We start from the raw sequence: 19,421 nt of genomic DNA, 5'->3' as shown, positions 1-19,421 counted from the left end.
TCACGAGCTGCTCAGGTGCTGGGCTTCGCTTTAAAACACACAGCGCATCAGACTATAAAGTTATTTGATTAGTTTACAGCACTAAACTATATAATTATCAGGCATCCCCATTTATTTTCTTAAAATTTTACATTTGATGTAATTAATTATTAGCTTTTCATCAAATTGCCAATCCTCTTGCAGTTCCCTCAAAAAAATTGATTCCGAACCTGTGTTTAAGCTTTCTAGTTTGAAGTGACTGCCACATGTATATCTTGCTAACAGCCTTGTGTTGTGAAAAGACTGAAGTTAGATTCAGTTGGTCACTTTCTTTTCCACAGTGCCCAGCAAGGGCTTAAAAATGTCTTTCGGAGTTTAACTGTTGTCTTGAAAACAAATACTTGAGTTCTCGTTTCGATACAGAGGAGACGTTTTCATCCTGCTTACACCTGCTCAGCTTGTTAACAAAAAGAAGAGATCATGTAAGCAAAGTACAGACAGACAGTGAAACATTGCTCATGTTCCGTGTGTAACTTGAACAGAACTGGGCATTTTTGCTTTGTCTGTCACTGCCTTTACACTAATTGTTATAACTTTCATTTTAAACTAATTTCAATCCACTATCTTCCATTAAGCAAACACATATCTCTGTTTAGAATAAAACAATACTTCCATTGCCGCTGTTAACATCTAACAACTAATGAACAGCTATGTGCTAGTAAGGGACTGAGATGTGTAGGTTTTGTTTGAAGTGATCATGCTGTTATTCGTCTGTTTCACATGACAGATGTCATAGAAAGGGCAGATTTTGACACAACTGCACAAGCCATGTCAGATTTGGTAAGCCATATGTACATTACATAATACGGAGAGTCTGTCATTGCTAACGCATTCCATAACCCGATGCAATCATATCCGTCATCTGCGTTAAATGGAAAATGGGGCAAGTCTGTAGTGTCGCTGGAAACCTCTAGTAGCCTTCTGTTTGGTAGCCTTCTGTTTGGTTACCTCCTGTGACCTACTTTAGCTGTACTGCATGTCAGTCTTTGTCATAAAAATTTGGAGTCCTCATCCCAACGTCCTCAGAGGTATGATATTTTCATTCTCAGTGTCACGTAGAGTAGACTAAAGTCCAGGATGTGTGCCGCAGTTGGGACAGGAACTTTGGCGTTTGACTATGAGGTCAGTTGGTAATAATGAATGTAGATGTTAATGTGCAGTAATGACCTTCTCTGTCCACATCTCAGAGGCTCTCTTCAGGTCTCCTGTGCCCATCATACCAGACCTCTGTCAAGCCACCCTACAGGGCACCACTGATGAGACTAATGCTGGCCACGGTGCTTTCAAAATGACACACTTGGCCGCATTAAACCTTTGCGTGATTGTTCGCTTTCGCTCAGTGGGCAGAGAGTGTTATAGGGATGTTTCAGGTTTAATAAGTTAAGCTAAATTGACAGTGTGTCTATTTGGGCATGATGTCTGTTACCACCAAAAATAATTTTGACTTTTTTTTTTTAATTTTGACTTTTTAAAAAAGAAAACATCATGGTTGCAGCATCATAAATAGGGTTGATCGCATATAGTTTTATAGCCACAAAACCTGAATAATTTCTTTTGTTAAGATATGCTGTAAAAACAATGTAAATTTACAATTAGCAAATTAATACAATTTAAAATAACTGTTTTCTGTTTGAATATATTTTATTTATTCCTCTGATGGCATGCTGCATTTTCAGCATCATTACTCAAGTCTATATTCATTTAATGCTTAAGAACATTTCTTATTATCATCAATGGCATCGGTGGTCGTTTTTGATCATTTTAATGCATCCTTGCTGAATAAAAACATTAATTTCTTCTTTTTCAAAAATGAATGTTTACATTTGTGTAAATTGATAGGGAATATTTCAATTTCAATGCAAGTAAAGCCAGTTATCAAAGTAACTAAAGCTGTTGTACTTTTTTGCTGTCATTGTTTTGGCTGTACAACAGCTCTAAAATAAAGTCATTGTCTCTCAGTTCATACATGTAAGTGCTTTAACAAAAATATTTGGATTTTTATACCCCGTGGGCCATGTGTTCTTTGATTCTTTGTTCTGTGATTGTAAGTGCCTCATTATCATCATAACATTTTTATCATTCTTTTTTTATTTTATTTTGGTATTAATCAACATTATGCTACAATTGAGCTTAACTTGTAATGAACCCAGTTACTTTTAGCTGTCCTGAGTCACCCAGAAGAACTGCCCGAACTGCCGGAGAAAGTTCTCGTGCACGTAGCTCTCTCCGCTTCTAAGCCGTCACAACGGCCAACCTCAAGATCAATGGAATTTTTCATTAGCCTGGGAAAAAGAGACCGCTTGTGATTATTGCCAATAAAGGAAATTAGATGAAATGATTTTTGACTTTGATTTTCTTTCCTCCCTCTTTTCCCCCAACCATCCTTTCACATTTAATCAAACGCAAGGTAAAAGTCATCTCTGAAATTGCGCCTGATTTATAAATAAGCTAATTGGTGGCATTCTCCCTCTCCTGTCAGTGGACACGGCTGTGTTTTTATTGCCTAGTCAAAACCTCCTCGTGTAATTTTCAAAATGGCCCTCGAAATGAAATTTTCCTCCCAGCTTGCAAGGCAGCTCCATCCCTCATACCTTGCCACAACCACCTTGTTGTCATCTCTTTAGTGCAGCTTTATGTAGCCCGGCTCTCCTGTCCACATCTGTTAGTTTATTCATCCATTGAAACTCTTCCCTGGCACTTTTATCAATGGCTAATCTAATGGAGGTGAACTGTTGAGTGACTGCTCTCATTGATACTCTGTCTTTCTCAGGGGCGTTGGGAGAATAATAATGACACCGTTTCATATTTGGATGGCCATTGATCGCTGCTGAATGCATATTTAGTGAGATGGAAAGGGGATTAGAGCATTGCATCTGAAACGACAACTTTAAAGGAGCTAGTGAATGCTTTGTGGACATTTATTCTGTGGCTTTAACAGCTTTCTTTGAAGGTTCTTCTATTCAGACCACAATTTACTTATCTGTATTTGACTAAAGCTTCCAGATCTTGATTTCATCTAAATGAACAAATACACGATTGTGTCCTGTACCCGGAAACGCTTTCAACACAGTTGAAAAGATAATGAACCAATGAGAAAAAGGGAAATAAAGTGCTGCTTTCTCTTCTCGTATAATTGTCTCTGACCAGTACACAACTAACTTGGAAAAAGTGGGCGGTAGAAATACACCCAACATTGTGGTGAGTCGAGGCAGCCATCTGCATGTAACTCAGAGAGAAACTCTCTTTACACTCGACTGCCTTTACAGCCCCTTTTGTTTTGAAGTCGATGAGTTCTCCAGCACTTGGAAGAATCCACATATATTATAAACATATTGTGGGAAGTCGTGCTAAAGTAGTTTGTCATGTTGTATTGCTGCCCTCCACCACAGAGACTTTGGCTCACTAAAATACATATATAAGTGCCACTTAGGACATCCTCTTTATTCAAGCCAATTTAATGAACTTAAACTTATTTTATTTATTTTTCCTTCCCAAATATGCCTTGTTGCAGAGTGACGATGTTAAATCGCGTTAAAAGGAAAGATCATCTACTGTAATTGTAATGGACGCTTTCATCAGCAGACACATGTTTGCTGTTAGTGATCTGCTCATAACCTTTGGAAGATTATGTTGCATCATGAATATCTTGAATGGCTTTTGTAAATGTTTTGGACTCATTCAATCTGGACTAAAGGTATAGTGTCATATACAGTATCTGTCATTTCATAAAGCGGTACAAGGTTGTTTCTTTTTGGATTTTAACATTGCCTTCGGTTTTGCTCCACTGCAAAAAATAATAGAGCATCAGTAAGCATGGGGGAATCTCGCTCTCAAGCAGCTAATTGGCTCGCGTCCATCACACAACCTACAATTAGGACTCGTGGTGCCATGGAGGCAGCGCATGGGCTGTGCAGTCGCAGAGAACGGGGAAAGTGCTTTCTGCATTTTATGGATTGCTTTTGGCAGAGAATTACGTGAAAATGTGACTTGTTTTAACTTCTTTAACTTGTAATAATCATCGTGGTTGCAGAATATATCAGTCCGGCTGTGCGCTTGACATATTTTAAGGCCGGGGAGAGAGAAATGCCACATGAGGGCCTTTTTTTTTTTTTTTTTTTTTTAAATGTGGTTTTAGTTACCTTCTTTGTTTATTTTGCTCAAACATGTAATGTTCTGACTGGTGTAGCATATGAATTATTTGCTCCTTATGTTGTTTTTCATTATAGAAATGCAGTGAACGTTTGAGAAAAACATGTTTGAATCAGGAATGTGTTTACAGTCATAGTGTGTGTTTTTTTTCTTTCTTCTTTTTTAAATAGTTTTTTTTTTTTCATAGTTTCTCTAATGTTTTATAGGACTTTTCCTCTTTCGTCCTCAGATTCCTTCCTGCTCACAAACGTCTCAGGCATTCAGTGCGGTGTGATGATATCCACGCTCAGGCTGCTCAAAGCCGCGGTCAAACCGCAGGTCCAAGGTAACACTGTAGCACTGAAGGCTGTTTGTGCATTAACATGACTAAGACTTAATTCTTGAGGAAATGATGTGGGCCTAACTAATGACCTTATAATAAACTCGTCTCCAGCAGTTGTCCTGACCTCACGATAGACTCTGAGTTACCTGAGAAGATTCTCTATGTGGCGGGGCCACATCAGTCCTTGAAGCCCACGAGTGTCACACCCCATCAGGAGCTGTTGGAGAATCAGCCAGTGTCATGCACTGATGATGATGATGATGATGATGTTGAGAGAGGGAAACTTCGGCCACTCCACATAGTCTGGCCACATCGTTGGTAAGACGTTCATGAGAATATTAGAAAGATTTATTCATCAAGAGCTTATTCAACATGCAACTATTTATATAAATTTGAATTTAACAAAATACATTCAATATTTCACTTATTATTTTTTAACACTACCTGACTGATTATTTAGAATTATAATGACAATGGATTGTAAAAAAAAAATGTTTCTTAAACTTTGGGCACTTTTTATCTTGTGGACTTGCTTGCAAAATATGCATAATTTAGTAAAACAAACACTCTTACATCATTTGTGTTTGATAAGGTTATATGGTTAAATCACAATTCAAACAAAATAAAATGGATGAATATTAGTCTAGTCAAGGCTAATTTCATATCTAGCATTTGTTGTATACTTAAATACACACAATTCGTATATATTTGAAACTTTTGACAATTTAATAAAATGCATTTTCACATGCATTCACTATTTTTGGTTGTAATCATAGTTTAAAATGTAATAATATGTATTTCACGATCTCCTGTCTGAGGCAAGGGTACAACAATAAAATGTTAGGCATAAGGCATTTGATAAGTAGATTAAATAAATAACAACAACAGTATAGCATTCGTTTAAAAGAAAATCATGTTGTCAAAAAAATCAACCATGGTACATGAAAGTGCTGACACCCTTATTTCATAGAATTGTGGAAACTGCAGAGTTGAAAAATTCTAGAAGATTGTTGAGCATTTTCATGTTGAAATAATAGCTTTTAGCTTTCACTGTTCCCACTAAACAAAGAAGTCGCATAGAAATATAATGCGAAGACCTTGTTTCTCAGCAGACTTCAAACACGTGCGACATAAAAGTGCCTCAACATTAACCTGCATACAACTACCATTCTGTGAGTTATTTGCTTTGGATTGTGCTGGGAATTGTTTGACAGTACGGCAGAGGCATGGAAAATGGATAACATGCTTGTTTTGGTACAACATGCATAGATAGACCACTGGTTCTAAGCATGTAATGTGTCCCCTCCGACCCCCTCGATGGTTGTGTAATATATTTCAGCATTATCTCATTGTTTTCAAGATAAGTCTTGGCATTAGAATATTATCAGTGCCATCGGTGTTTGATTCCTTTTAATTTTTTTGTTTAAAGTTTGTATGAACAGAACCTCAATTGCAGAAAAACGACAACAGAAGGGAACGTCTGTGCCATTGAGTTTTGTTCGCAGGGACTGATGGGGGAGGGATGAGAAAATATTTTATTGCCCGCAGGATTGCTTTGTGGTTTTTGTTGAAGTTTAAATATCTTCCACTCCCCATATTTTAGACCTCTTCTTGGCATGAGTGAAAACCAAACAGCATTGTATCTCTACCTCATCTGCCATGGGCTGAGAAGAAAAAAAAAAAGAAACTGTTGCTCAAGCCACATATTTCTCCCATGACTCTTTGCTCATCTCTTGGCAGTGATGATATGTTTCCTTACCAAAAAACACCCATAAATCAGATTAACAACCGAAAAGACCACCGGTGTCGAAGTTTGATGCTGGCACAGGGATTTTGCAATGTTTGTTTGTGTTATGTATCTGTCATTCACCTACTCTTGTATCAGTAACAAAAGAGTTCATTGTGTAATCTCTTCAAAACTGAGCAAAACACAGATGGATTAGCGCTGTTAACATCCGTGCCTCGTAAACGTTGGCTTTGGTCCGAGTTAAATTGGAATTACACAGGGCGAGAGCTGCTGGAAAATAAGAAGGGGCTTGGATTATCTTTGACAGTGTGTCCCATTTCATCCTTTTTCCAGCCTCTCTTTTTGTCATCATCACTGGTTGCAGATTGTTAATCTCCATGTGGCCTGGATAGGTCTTCATCCGTTGGATTACAGGACTGTCTTATTGCAGGCGCTGACTGGGGCGTATGGTCAGAGAGGGCAGCTGTTTGCAGGTGCATGTGATGAGGGCTTAGATTTGCTTCTGAAAAAAAGCCCATTTACCTAAGAGGGTAACCTTGTTTTTCACGGTGACCAAAATAAATAAATAAACTGCAGTAAAGCACTAATGTATACCATCGTCACATGGGCTTTCCCTCCGCCGGACCTTTGCATTTTAGGCGATCACTCTCTGCTGGCAATTATGCAATGTTTTTTTTTTTTCCTTTTCTTCTGTGGCCTGTCTTGAACGCCAGACGTATTTGTGTATCTCGCGTTCTTCGCAGACTGTGCAGCGGGCACTAATGACCAAGTAAAAAAGACACGGGCACTGACTCATCACCACACTGTGCTGGCATGGATCGTGGCTGGTTCCACAATTCCTCCTGCGCCCTGCTCACCGCCAGAGCCGTTCTGCAGAGACCCCCATTAGATGGCGCTTGGAAAGACATGATATGTTGGAGTTTTGAAAACGGCACAAAGGATTTAAAGCCGACTCGCGAGCGAAGGCAGAATTCCAGACGATATTTGACTTTTGATGTTTGCACACAATTAAAACTAATGATTCAGAGTCACGTAAAAGTAGAGAAGTGGAAAAGAAATCATTTACTGAGAGTAAACATACTATCAAAAGACGTCAGCACATACATTTTCACAGGCATTCGTGTATAGTTACCCCCTTATTAGCACCCCGCTGTGAACCCCTCCCTGTGGAGGAACAGTGAGAACTATCGACACGGTCATGGTTTGTTTTGTCTTGTTTCACCGGAGTCTTTGCTTCCGCTATTTTCAGCTGACCCTAATCAATCCCCAGATAACTGAATCCTGGGCTTTCAAGAGCCCCATTAATTAGCCCTTTCGCTTCCTTCTGATTTGAATCCTTTAACGTCATGCTTTTGCAGTAAATAGAGTTTGAATTTTAAAACATGCACCTCATGGGTGCGACTTAAAGGGGAATATTTAATCATAGCTGTCTAAATGAGAGGATCATATTCTTTTAAGTGGTACCGGATGACTGCTAATGAGGATTCGCCAGGTCCCTGCAGAACCCTTTTTTTCTATTTGTTTTATTTGGTTTCTGTATCATTGCACTCTAAGGTCAAAGGGCAAGGGAAAAAAAATCCTATTTTAATTTTGGGAAGTAACACACACACATTTACACTATAAAAGTTTTGGGCCAGTAACATTTTGTTGTTGTTGAAGGAAATTATTTAGCAAGGGTGCATTAAATTGATCAAAAGTTACAAAAAAATAAGTGTGTGTGTGTGCGTGTGTGGTGTTTGTAAACCCTACGTAAAGGGATAAAATGTACCAACAAAGATGGCAATATTCAAAGTCCCTGTGGGGGCATTTTTTTGGTCCCCATGACAGCTTTTTCAAGTTTTCTGTGATGAGTTGGTTAAGGGGATAGATTATACAGTTTGTAAAGTATAAAAATCATTGTCTTAAGCCCCCATAACAAAATAAAAATAAAATAAATTTGTGTGTGTAATTAATTATTTAATTGAATTTTATAATAATATCAAAATATACAATATGTAAGTATTTATTATGAATACCGCTTAGAAAGTAAGAGCAATATTGATTGATTTTTGCATTGTTTGTCCATACTTGCAGTATAATCTCCACCTCAAACTTTATTTGGGTCATCCATATTTGCCACCTATCATCAACATCTGCATTTAAAAATGTCCCTTAAGTGTAGCTCGTTGACAGTTTCTAATAATTAATCGCTAATATGCGTGCGATGTACGTTTAGTAATCTGCCCAGACCAGACGTCACAGGCCAGCAGCAGCCGCAAGTGCATTTTAGTGAACTTGTGTTTGTGCGGGTCTACACTCTTCCAGTTTTAGTGCGAGAGGCACGTTGAGCCCCAGCAATCCCTGCATAACATAACTGACATATTAATTAACCCTCCGCTATGCTGTCAGTAGGAAATAAAGCATCATGGCCCTCATGAAGGCTGTTTTAGTTACTAGACTGACAGGCCGGGTAATAGGCATCCCTGCAGTCGCCATGTCACCTCCCCGCAGGTCAACCAGTCTTAGTCCGGAGGAGGTAGCAATCACATCCACAATGTAGCGAATCAAAGAGGCTGCAAAATTAATGAGGGAATCAACGTCAAGCCAAGAGGGAAAAGGCAACAAAAAAGAACCGGAAATGAGAGGAAATAAGCCCTCACTAATACCTCATCTAAGGAGATTCCACCCAAGTGGGAGGTGTCTTTTGTCAAAGCGCTTCTGCCCCGGTAATTGTTTTTGACCTTCAACGTCGTCATTTTTGTGAAGAGAGCTCTTTGCCAGATAGTATACCGAACGACAGTGCTGACGAGCTCAGAGATTTGTCAAAGCCTCTTTTGTGCAACATGTATGAGCTCTGTAAGGCCCTTGTTCGGTAACGTACCTCTGCTTTATCAAGAGGATGAGCCGCATGGATCACCATTCCACTCTCAGGGTTTTGAAAAGACTTCAAGCCAGTGAGAAGGATTTCAAACCAGTACACCGAGGGTTGTATTCGGAGAGAAGCTTCTTCGTCAGATGTGCTTTCTGTATGTTTGGCCACATTCGTTTTTTTGATTGCATAATGAAACAGGGGCTTGCTAGCCTGATTCGTCATACTCAGATTCTGAGTCTGATTCTGCTCCATTGGGCATGTGTCAACCGAACCAGGAAAGAAAATGCATCTGCACTCAATTGGATAGACCTACAACTAATCAGAGCAACGTAGTAAGTGACGTATGTTGAATCCCATCGGAAGGGCGGCAAAAACATCTTTCCGATCGGCAAATGACTTGATCGCGGTGCTCTGTTCCTCTTTTAAAATGAATGTGCTGTCTACATCTTCGGCAACAGATGCGATGGCTGAATCTACACATCTCAATTCTCCAGCGGCAGCCATTCTTTGTTGTAAACTAGGGGTGTAACGGTACATGTATTCATATTGAACCGTTTCGGTTCGAGGCTTCCGGTTCGGTACGCATACAAACCGAACGATTGCTTGGACCATTTTTCTTGCCGGCAAAATTCGTGCTGACGCGGCCAACACAACGTTGCGCAACATCCAAATGGCAAGGGTAATGAAAGCAGAACGAAACTGCGCTCCTCGTTATGTGCTTTACGGATCGTTTATCAGTTCGGACCAGCAACATCTGTGCAGCGCGAGCCGATCTCGATTAAGCAACACTTTTACCACACCGCGCTAAGAGATCCGGTAAAGAAAACATTTGAATTCGCCACTGAGGTAATAACATCACTGCGAGATCTAGTGAGATGCATTCACATTTCTCCGTTATTAACCGTAGATCTCTATTCGATCAAACAGCGCTGTCATGGAAACCAGGAGAAACATTGTGCCGTGAATGAACTAGTACTTTACGTCCACAGACCAGCAACATTCACCATGGATTTAATATAGTAACACTAACTGTAACCAGTTTGGCTGGAATGGTGAAATGCTTTCAAGTACTTCACACATCTTTTTCCAGCACTTCAAAATTCAAATATTATATAAATAAATATATATTTAAATGTTATTTTTAATGTGATGACCAAAACATTATTTGTTCATCTTTCAAAGATGACCCCTATTTATAAACCTGAAAGTTTCAAGATCTAGGAAAACTCACACTTATTTAAAAATATTTTTTCTTTAAACAAATAGGAAATTTCTCTGGCATTTCTTTCTTTTTGCTGTATCGAAAACGTACCGAACCGTGACTTTAAAACGACTTTTAAAACCCCTATTGTAAACGAATTCAACCCAACCCAACGGATAAAGTCCGGCCTGACAATTTGATTGGTCCAAACAGCTTTGGTTCGGGCATGCTTGCTCCACAACGGATCAAGTCCAGACCGAACTTCCCGACCTCAAATGTTGTGGGTGGGGCTAAGTTCGGATGGCATCCAGGTTAGGGGCTCGCAGTGGAGCGGTCCGAAGTGCACTTCGGAAGTAATTACGTGAGAAAGACTTATTGAAAATTGAAATAGCATTTAATAAAAAATATTCTTTGAAGTACTCCTCATTAATCTTCTCAGAACCTGTAAAGTGTGACTTGAAAGGCACACTTTAGACTTCAGAGTGAACTATTTTTGAGGTAATGAAACGTTGCCAGTGATCGCTGTGAAGCTGCTCACCAGATCTCTTGGCTGAGTTCAGAACTTTAATGGAAGCACACCAGCAATCAACGTCCTGGCTGGATCACAGTGACAGAACATGTGGCCTCAGCCTCAGATGTGTAATTAAGGTATACGAGCTGTGATTCCAAGAGGAACTTTGAGCACTTCTACAACGCACCTCAAATGTAAATAATTGTATTAGCATTTCAATTTGTTTACACATTTCTGGAAAATCAGAAATAAAAATGTCAAACACTGACATTTTTCTTTTTTTTTTAAATCACAGATTTTACCTTTTCTCAGTATGGTTTTTATTATTTCAACAATAACATCAGAGCATATGTAAACAGAAAAGTTGAAGGTCATTTAAAAAATAATGAAAAGCAGAAATGGACTTTTGGTTACAAATTTTGCATGGATATTTTGTAGTTACAAAAATAAAGATTAGTTAAAGATGCTAATTATTATTAGTTAAATATACTCTCGTGTGTGTGTGTGTGTGTGTGTGTGTGTGTGTGTGTGTGTGTGTGTGTGGGTAATTCAGCAAGGGAGCATTAAATTGATCAAAAGTCTTGTACTTGTCTGGTTGATTTTCCTCGTTTATTAATGCATAATATAAACATGATGAAATAAAATGTGCTACATGTTTAAATGCTAATGTTAATATGATGGTTACTGTTTTTTATGTTCTACACTTTATTTTTGAATTCCTTTTTTTTACTTTCCTGCTATTAATTAATTTGTATTTATGTTATTGTTTCCAAACTGTGAAATAATCAGTGTTTTGTCTTTCTGGCTGAAGGGAACATGACAAAGACCCACAGCTGTTCTTCCAGACCTTACTGAAACTCAAAGAACGACAGCTGAGCTTTGAAGTTTCTGTCCTAGGAGAGACCTTCACCGACGTTCCAGGTACATCGTGTGCTGTATGGATTATGGATGGGGATATAATTAAGCATTTATGGTGTTATAACAGTTCTTTTAGACAACATTTTCCATTTTTTTTTTCCAGTTTTTTCTTTCTTACTTGGAATGATTTAGTTGTTTGACACCTCTGATGTCATGCACAAATGTAATTACATGTTTAACTTTGAAACAAATTTGTTAAGTGCATCGCTTAGGTTCAAAGATTGTCTGTTTATCGCACACAGGCAATGTTTCCATTGGCAAAATACTCTCCTCATTAGTCGACAATTATGTTTTAATATCTTTTGGACAGTGTTAAGTATTTATGGTGTCGTGTTCATTTCATTTATGTGCCTGCACACTCTAGAGCTGCCAAAGCGAGACTTACAGGAAACACAATCTCTTATATTGAGATGCAAAGTTTTATCGGGACATAAACAGCCAATGGACCAAAAGAAATAAACAGATCGTAAAGGTTGCTCATGTTATGAAATTATGTTTACGATTGCTCGGAAGGCAATCACATTGAAACGGTTTTAATCTATTTTGATTTTGCTAATAGAATCCCGTTATTGATTATTTGTGCCCTTCTCCATTTTATGTCCACATTTACGAAGGGCTTGCTTATTTTATCTCCTCGCAAAATATGACCAAAATTTGAAACATCCCTCTCTCCGCTAATTACTACACGTCGATATTGAGGCCTCTGTCCCTTTCTCCGTTCCTTCCCACTATAGACATCTTTTCAGAAGCCAAAGAACAGTTGGTTGACCACATCCAGCACTGGGGTTTCATGCCCAGTAAGGAAGATTACCTCAAAACGCTGTGCCAAGCAGATGTCGTCGTTTCCACAGCCAAGCACGAGTTTTTCGGAGTAGCAATGTGAGTTTCATCTGCTGTCTGTCACAGAAATATGTTCTCTCCAAACAGAAAGTCACCACAGCGGTTTATTTATGTTGATTAGCACAAGTGTTGTTTGCCGCTTTTGTGAAATTTAGGAAAAGGTATCCGCTTTAGTCAATGTAGTCATTCATATTAGTGTATTACCACAGAATTCATAGCATCCCCCATTTGTTTAGCCGCCAAAGTTACGTGAAACTATACAAAATCAACGCTTGTACAGAAAGACAGCTCCATCGTGCCGCATTTTAGCACAGAATGTGAAGATTACCTTGAGCGTGTAATTCTCCAAACCCCAAACAGGCCCAGAAAAGTTCATGGCTTAATTGAAAGGTTGCTTTCAATCCCAAAGGCCTGTCCTCTCCTTCTGGGGTTGTTTCACAGTCAGGAGGGTGTGCTGCGCGTGTTTCGGAGCGACCTTTGAAAGCACCAGCCTTGATGTGTTCAGTATCGCCTGGATCAATATCTTCAGTCACCTGTTCTTGACTTTTGAAGAGTTTGTTAGATAATGCCCAGACCCAAGGTAGCACTCATCCAAAGTGCTAGCAGGGGCTCGTTCCACACAGGAGACTTCAGTCATCCTTGTTCTCTACGCTAAATGCTCTACGCTAAATCTTATTAGATGACAGCATTGATGCATTTTCTGGTCTGTGATATCGATTGGATGGAAACATCCTTTGCTTTGCAAGGTAACGGTTTAGACTCGCATTCCCTCTGGGAGACTTACTACATACGGCTGAGGTTGTTCTCGATTTCATTAGATCAAAGTCCAGCGGAGAGGAGGAATAAGGAGACTCCTCAGCTGTGTGTGTTTTAAGTGTATGTCCTCGGGCGACGTGTGTGTTCAAACACTGATCAAACACCTGCTGTCGGCTTTTCTTAATAATGTTCAACTTCCCAAAAACATCTCTTTTGAGTTGAGCTGGATAGGGGTAATTGATGCTTGGGTGTTTCTTTAACTATGAACACACCACAGGAGAATTGTCTCTTTTTTTATTTTTAAGAATTTGGACAGATTCCACCACAGTGTCATTTTGCACAAAGCATGCATGTACTACTACAATTCTTTTGATAAAAATGACACTATTGTTTTGTATTGTTAAGGTGAAAAAGCTAGTAGCTAGTATGTTATGTATCCTAAGCACATAAATAAATAATACATAAATACATTAATAATATTTGGACAATTCATAATTGCATCATTTAACAAAATAATATATTGATTTCAAGTCATATTTATCTTAATACTTCTCACTTTTCATACTTCATCTCAAGCATACTCTTTACTGAGACGTTTGTATCCTCAATTAAACTTAATTTAGAAAGAAAAAAACTTGCTTTGGGAAAAAAAAAAGTTTCGAGTGTGATGGAAATTATGGCCCAACAAGTTGCTATTTCACAAAATAAATACTGAAATGTATCATGTTTCAAAATCTTACATTTAATCATTTCTATTTTTTTTTTTTTTTTGGTAGATTTTAATATTTAAAGATCTGGGGAAAGTGTAAAGCAATGAAATATGTACATATAACGTGACCTTAAAAAAATCTGTTTGTTTCAATAAAAATCAAACACAAGTGCCTGAAGTTGAAACAACATCCACTTACTAAATCAATTTTGCTACAAAGGACTAATGACATGAGAAAAAGGCCGCAAGACCCCAGAACTTGAATCACCTGCTCAAATGCTTTCTCCGATCAGTCCTTGCATCTCATTGGTCAGCTCCACGCCACGCAATGGGACTTTCTCCACCGTGTTCTGTCCTCGTTATTGTGGAAATTAGCCTAATCTGATTAATTGTCAGCAGACGCCCATCCGTGCCCTCCAGAAAAACAGTAAGGCAGCCAAGCAGAATGATCGCCTAATTATATTTGAGATGAAAAGCCTGATAAGCATTTGCACGCTCACACATTAACTGCATTGACATGGATCTGACCTTAATCAGTTTCATACGACGGCCTGTCATAGACTCCAGCCGAGAAACTTTGATTTACTGTGTTCACTGTGAATTTGATCAGGGAAGGGGATGTTGACGTTGCAGAGTAGGTAATACTACACTAAACCTTCACTGTCTGGTGTTTGCTCAAGGACGGTGACTGTTGTGCTGTTGTTTTTCTTTTCCTTTGTAGAGAACTTACAGCTAGGCGATGTGTTCGTTTCTCCAACTGGCTTATAATGCATTGGAATAAACTGCCAAAATTGCTCGATCCATTATTCCTGAAACTGCAAAAAAAATAAATAATAATAAATTAAAAAAAAAATAAAAAAAAAATATATATATATATATTGTTTTCTTATGTCACAAATCTGAAGGTTTGCAGTGTTTGAGTGACCATTAAATATGTAATGATACAAAACACTTTGAAACACAACTTGGTGACTCTGAGACGTTTCACAAAGGAGGAGATTTGTTCCATTGCTCAATCAGAATCTTGAAATTTCTGCCGTGAATGGCAGAGGGCTAATCGGATATTAAAATATGCATGGTTTTAGCATGGGAAATGAGATGAGGATCTGATGGTGAAGGGATAGATGGATAGACTCATTAAATATTAATACTCATTCTACAAAATATTTAAACAGCCGGTCATTTCCACTGCCAGCAATAGGGGTTCAAATGAGTTGAATCAGTTGGGAGCAAAGTTTGCCCTAGATTGAACTATTTGATGAACTAAAAGCATGAGATAGTGTGCAAAACTGTGCCATAGTTGTGAGGTAGCATTAATTCAGTAGGTATCTGAAGTAGAAAAATGCTTTGATCTGCCGTGTGTAACGGTTGAAATTGATCAAGGTGTTGTCCAGGGTGCCGCCCCATCTGTCAGTCGGTCAGTTGGAAAAATAATGATCCCTCTAGTTATGATGGCTTTGTTTAGTATTGGCAGCTGTTTTGGTTTGTCATCAGCCTTATAGTGCTGAACTTTTATGGCCGCTGTTTCAGAAATTTCTAATTGGGGAAATGGAGTCATTTGAATGGATTTGGTCAATACAGCACGGATGCACTATGGAATTGAACCTCACATGACATAAATCTTCTCTTTCAGGTTAGAAGCGGTCCATTGTGGTTGTTATCCCCTGTGTCCGAAGGCTTTGGTCTATCCTGAAATATTCCCGGGTAAAATTCTTCTCCCATTTTCATGATTTGCCAGTGATGAGAAAACTAGCTCAATTTCATATGCGAAAGAAGATTTATTGTCACAGGCAAAGCGGCCATGTTCAACTTCTGTGTATAATGACTTATTCATCTTAAAGCACAATCGAAGAATTTGCCATAAACCATTCTGGCATTTTTATATAAATAAATAAATATAACCACAGTTCAATAATGTACAGCATCACACACAGCATGGTGTCAGCTGCATTTTTAATGCTGAAAGTGCCTGCGATCTCATCTGCTCTTTGAGGTTTCTTACTTATCAAATATGTATTTTCCTCTTGTAGCAACATATCTGTACTCAACACCTGAACAGCTGTGCAAAAGACTACAAGACTTCTGCAAGCGTCCACAATTAGTCAGACAACATGTTATTCAGGTAAATAATGTTCGTTTCAGTGGAAATCAAATCAACCACAAAGACTTCTACTGAGAATTCTACAGAGAATTTGTAGGGCTTTTTAGTCATAAAACACCGTGGTTCAAGACTAATACATGATCAATGCAAGTTGTGCCTCTTTCAGAAATCATATCCATAACCTGCCTTTTTTTTTTTTTTTTTTTTTTGCTCTAAATCCCATTTAGGTATACATCAAATCAGTCATGTCAAGCTCTTTATTGTCATTGTAGAGGTGCAGCGAAATTAATAAAACTATAAAAGTCATCAATTTGTGGATCACAAAACTGTTTGCACTGTGGAAAGCAGGAGAAAAAAGCAATGCTGCATGCAAAAATAAATAAATAAATAAATAAATAAAATACATGCAATATAATCAAAATATTTAATCATGCACAGTTAGGAAAAGAGAAAAAGAAATATGCTGTCTGAAATCACCCACTACTCACTATATAGTGGACTGCATAGTGAGCTTGCCATTTTGTAGTGCTGTCCGAATGTATAGTGATGATTATTATACCCTCTGTAGTCCACTCAATTTATCCCAGAATGCATTTTGAAAATGGTCACTAACCGATGGTCACTAACCCAAGCCCAACATACCATAATGCATTGCGCTGATCGTAAAAATAAGTTATAATCATGTGTGGAGTAGCGTATAATAACAGAAATGGCCAGAAATTACTTTAAGTTTTTAAATTTTGGAGAAACAAGCTCAATATAATGTAATGTATTTATTTTAAAAAATCTATTTAGCCCAGAGCCGGCTCGGCTGACATATGATGCAACCAACGACGATCGAGTAGTGTCCGAAAGTGGTGTTTCTATTATGCTGGTGAGCTCACTATATAGTGCTCTACTCCCTACCCCCTACATAGGGGGTAGGGAGTAGTGATTTGTGTGGAGATTTCGGACACAGCGATAGTCTTATTTTACACAGGGAAAGAAAATGCTTCCTCTTTCTTTTGTTTTTGAGGTCAAATTACACTGTATTTTGAGGTGAATTTGCCACTTATAATTTTTAATCCAAGATAAAATAAAATCCAAAACAGGCTACATTAAATATGGTATTGTTTGTTTGTCATCCACAATTTGAGTTATTGAACTATTGACTTGATAAAAACATTTAATAAAAATAAATAAATACAATAAAAATGATCTCTCTTGATGTTGAATTTAAAATGATGAAATTATTCAAATCTACATCCTGGAACGAAAGCGCTTGAGAACCACTACTTCGGATTCCAAATCTGTCATAATACTTTTATAGTTCTCTGCTTTTTCCATCTCATTCCCTCGTATTCTCTTTGTCTCTCTGTGCTAGGTGAACCTCAGTGCTTTCTCCTGGGACACTCTGGGGGACGGTTTCAGATCCCTCCTGATGTCAACTGAGGAGCACATGTCATGACTCGTGACCCCCCAAAAATACATTATGATTTAAAATCCAGCCTCATTGTTAAAGAGAGTTTATGACCCAGAAAACCTCTCTGCTATTATTTAAGAAAAACATGTATATGTGATTTTAATGTCCTCGTATGCCGGAGGGAAAAAAAAGCAACTTTATATTTGTGGTTAATGAAAAAAAAAAAGAACAAAGTAAAAATAAACAATCAAAAAACCTGAAACCGCTTTCGTGTCGCGCAAAGGCGGGCCCACCTCATATTTCGGTTCATATCCATTTTTATCCTTTGTGCCGGAGGACTCCAGCCTGGAATTCTGGAGTCTTTGGTTCCCACTCCGACAGAGCGGCAGCCAAGTTGCGGCTTGAAACGTTGTGGGCTCTCGCTCCACCTGAGGTTGCCAGGTTGTGACAAAGTCCCCTGAGGCTCAGTAAAGGTTGATGCAAGGCTTCCCCAGGACTGTGGTTGAATCTAAATATGGTTCTTTTATTTTCCTTGCGTCGGAGATCTGGCTGTACGTTGCAGACGGGAACCCGCTGCATAATTAAGGGGGAATGGTAACTAGCTATTTATATGTGTTTGCAAAATGTAAAATCTGGGCAAACTAACAATGGCCTGTCAGATTTTCCATAAAGATATAAGTGTCTGCTTTCACATCACATCAATGCCACAATCACACGGCCCACTTCGTGGCCTGCCAACATATGTGTTATTAAAAGAGGCCTGACTTTTATTGTAGGATTCCTCCTTTATTATCAGACATTCTATTAATAAAGCCGCAGACTTTCAGGCGTTATTATATCAGATGCATCGATTTTTCAGGTGTGCGGGTCGGAGGATTCGAATTAAAGGCTCAAATGTAATCACGCTGCCGTCTTCTTGCACGCAATCGAGATTAGTCTCATTAATCCTCATAGAAAAACAGTTCTAATATCCTACCTCCATATGTAACGTATTTCATATTTTTGGGAGACGCATTTGTGTGCCGTATGATGTGTTGAATGAGTCTACATTATTGTTGGTTTAACTTAAAAAAAAAATAATAAGTAACCTGGTTGCCTTAAAATTTTAAGTTCATTGAAATGGAAAAAAAAAAAAAAATTAGTTAATACAATGAAATAGATTGATTTAATCACCAGAAACTCAAATTCAATATTAAGTTATCTGAACTACATAAATTTTCTAAGTTGATTTGACGAAAGAAAAAATGTTGTGATTACAAATCATGAAACTATTTTTTACAGTGATTTGCCTTTTTTTTTCACCTGAAAGTGAATACTTGTGACTTGTGTTATTTACAAGGAGCAGATGAATGTGATTGACTTGTTTGCACCTTATACTGCATTGTCATACGAGTTTGCCATCTACCCCGAGCCGACCCGAGGTCAGGCCCTAATGACGCCATAAAGCCCATAACATGCCGTTTCGGCACAAAATGTCACCCCACATATAAAAAGTTAATAGCAACCTCTATAAAACTCAGTGCACATTAAACCATTTCATTGGCCTGTTGCTGTTTTCTCACTGATGGTGTTCTAGGGAAGCTAATTTTAATGCTGGCCGAATTCGATTGCAAAACAAATGGAATTAAGACTTGTGCGGTCTTCTTAACCCCCCTTCCCAGCAGCACAGAGCTTGGAAAGCTGCCATTCATATTATATGGCTACATTGGTAGATATATTAATATCTGACAGGGGAATCACTAAAGTGAATTGATCTGATACAGCGTCAGGTATAAACGCGCATCTGTTTAAGCTGTGATATTCAGACCTTTGAACGTTATCAGATAATGGGATCTCAATTAGATTCTGGGAAGTGAAGAAAACTTGTAGGGTTCT

At 38.4% G+C, this 19,421-nt stretch overlaps 1 protein-coding gene across 3 annotated transcripts in view; it reads left to right on the top strand.

Moving 5' to 3' along the window:
• qtman (queuosine-tRNA mannosyltransferase) overlaps positions 1 to 18,614 on the top strand; it is a 37,666-nt gene extending 19,052 nt beyond the window's left edge. Inside the window, exons 5-11 of one of the 3 annotated variants that reach the window (XM_089133226.1) lie at positions 4,418 to 4,513; positions 4,622 to 4,828; positions 11,632 to 11,741; positions 12,473 to 12,617; positions 15,677 to 15,747; positions 16,074 to 16,165; positions 17,508 to 18,614. In XM_089133226.1, coding sequence (XP_088989352.1) covers positions 4,418 to 4,513; positions 4,622 to 4,828; positions 11,632 to 11,741; positions 12,473 to 12,617; positions 15,677 to 15,747; positions 16,074 to 16,165; positions 17,508 to 17,591 — 805 coding nt within the window. In that variant the 3' untranslated portion in view covers positions 17,592 to 18,614. The remainder of the gene's footprint in view (positions 1 to 4,417; positions 4,514 to 4,621; positions 4,829 to 11,631; positions 11,742 to 12,472; positions 12,618 to 15,676; positions 15,748 to 16,073; positions 16,166 to 17,507) is intronic. The other 2 variants (XM_039655940.2, XM_039655938.2) reach the window with 2 other exon arrangements.
• Positions 18,615 to 19,421: the final 807 nt, after the last annotated feature.

This window comes from Pimephales promelas, chromosome 7, assembly GCF_988280905.1.
Source record: "Pimephales promelas chromosome 7, fPimPro1.hap1.1, whole genome shotgun sequence".
In the NCBI taxonomy this organism is placed as follows: Eukaryota; Metazoa; Chordata; class Actinopteri; order Cypriniformes; family Leuciscidae; genus Pimephales; species Pimephales promelas.
Note: the sequence above shows the minus strand (reverse complement) of the source record. Positions and strands in the feature narration are given on the sequence as shown.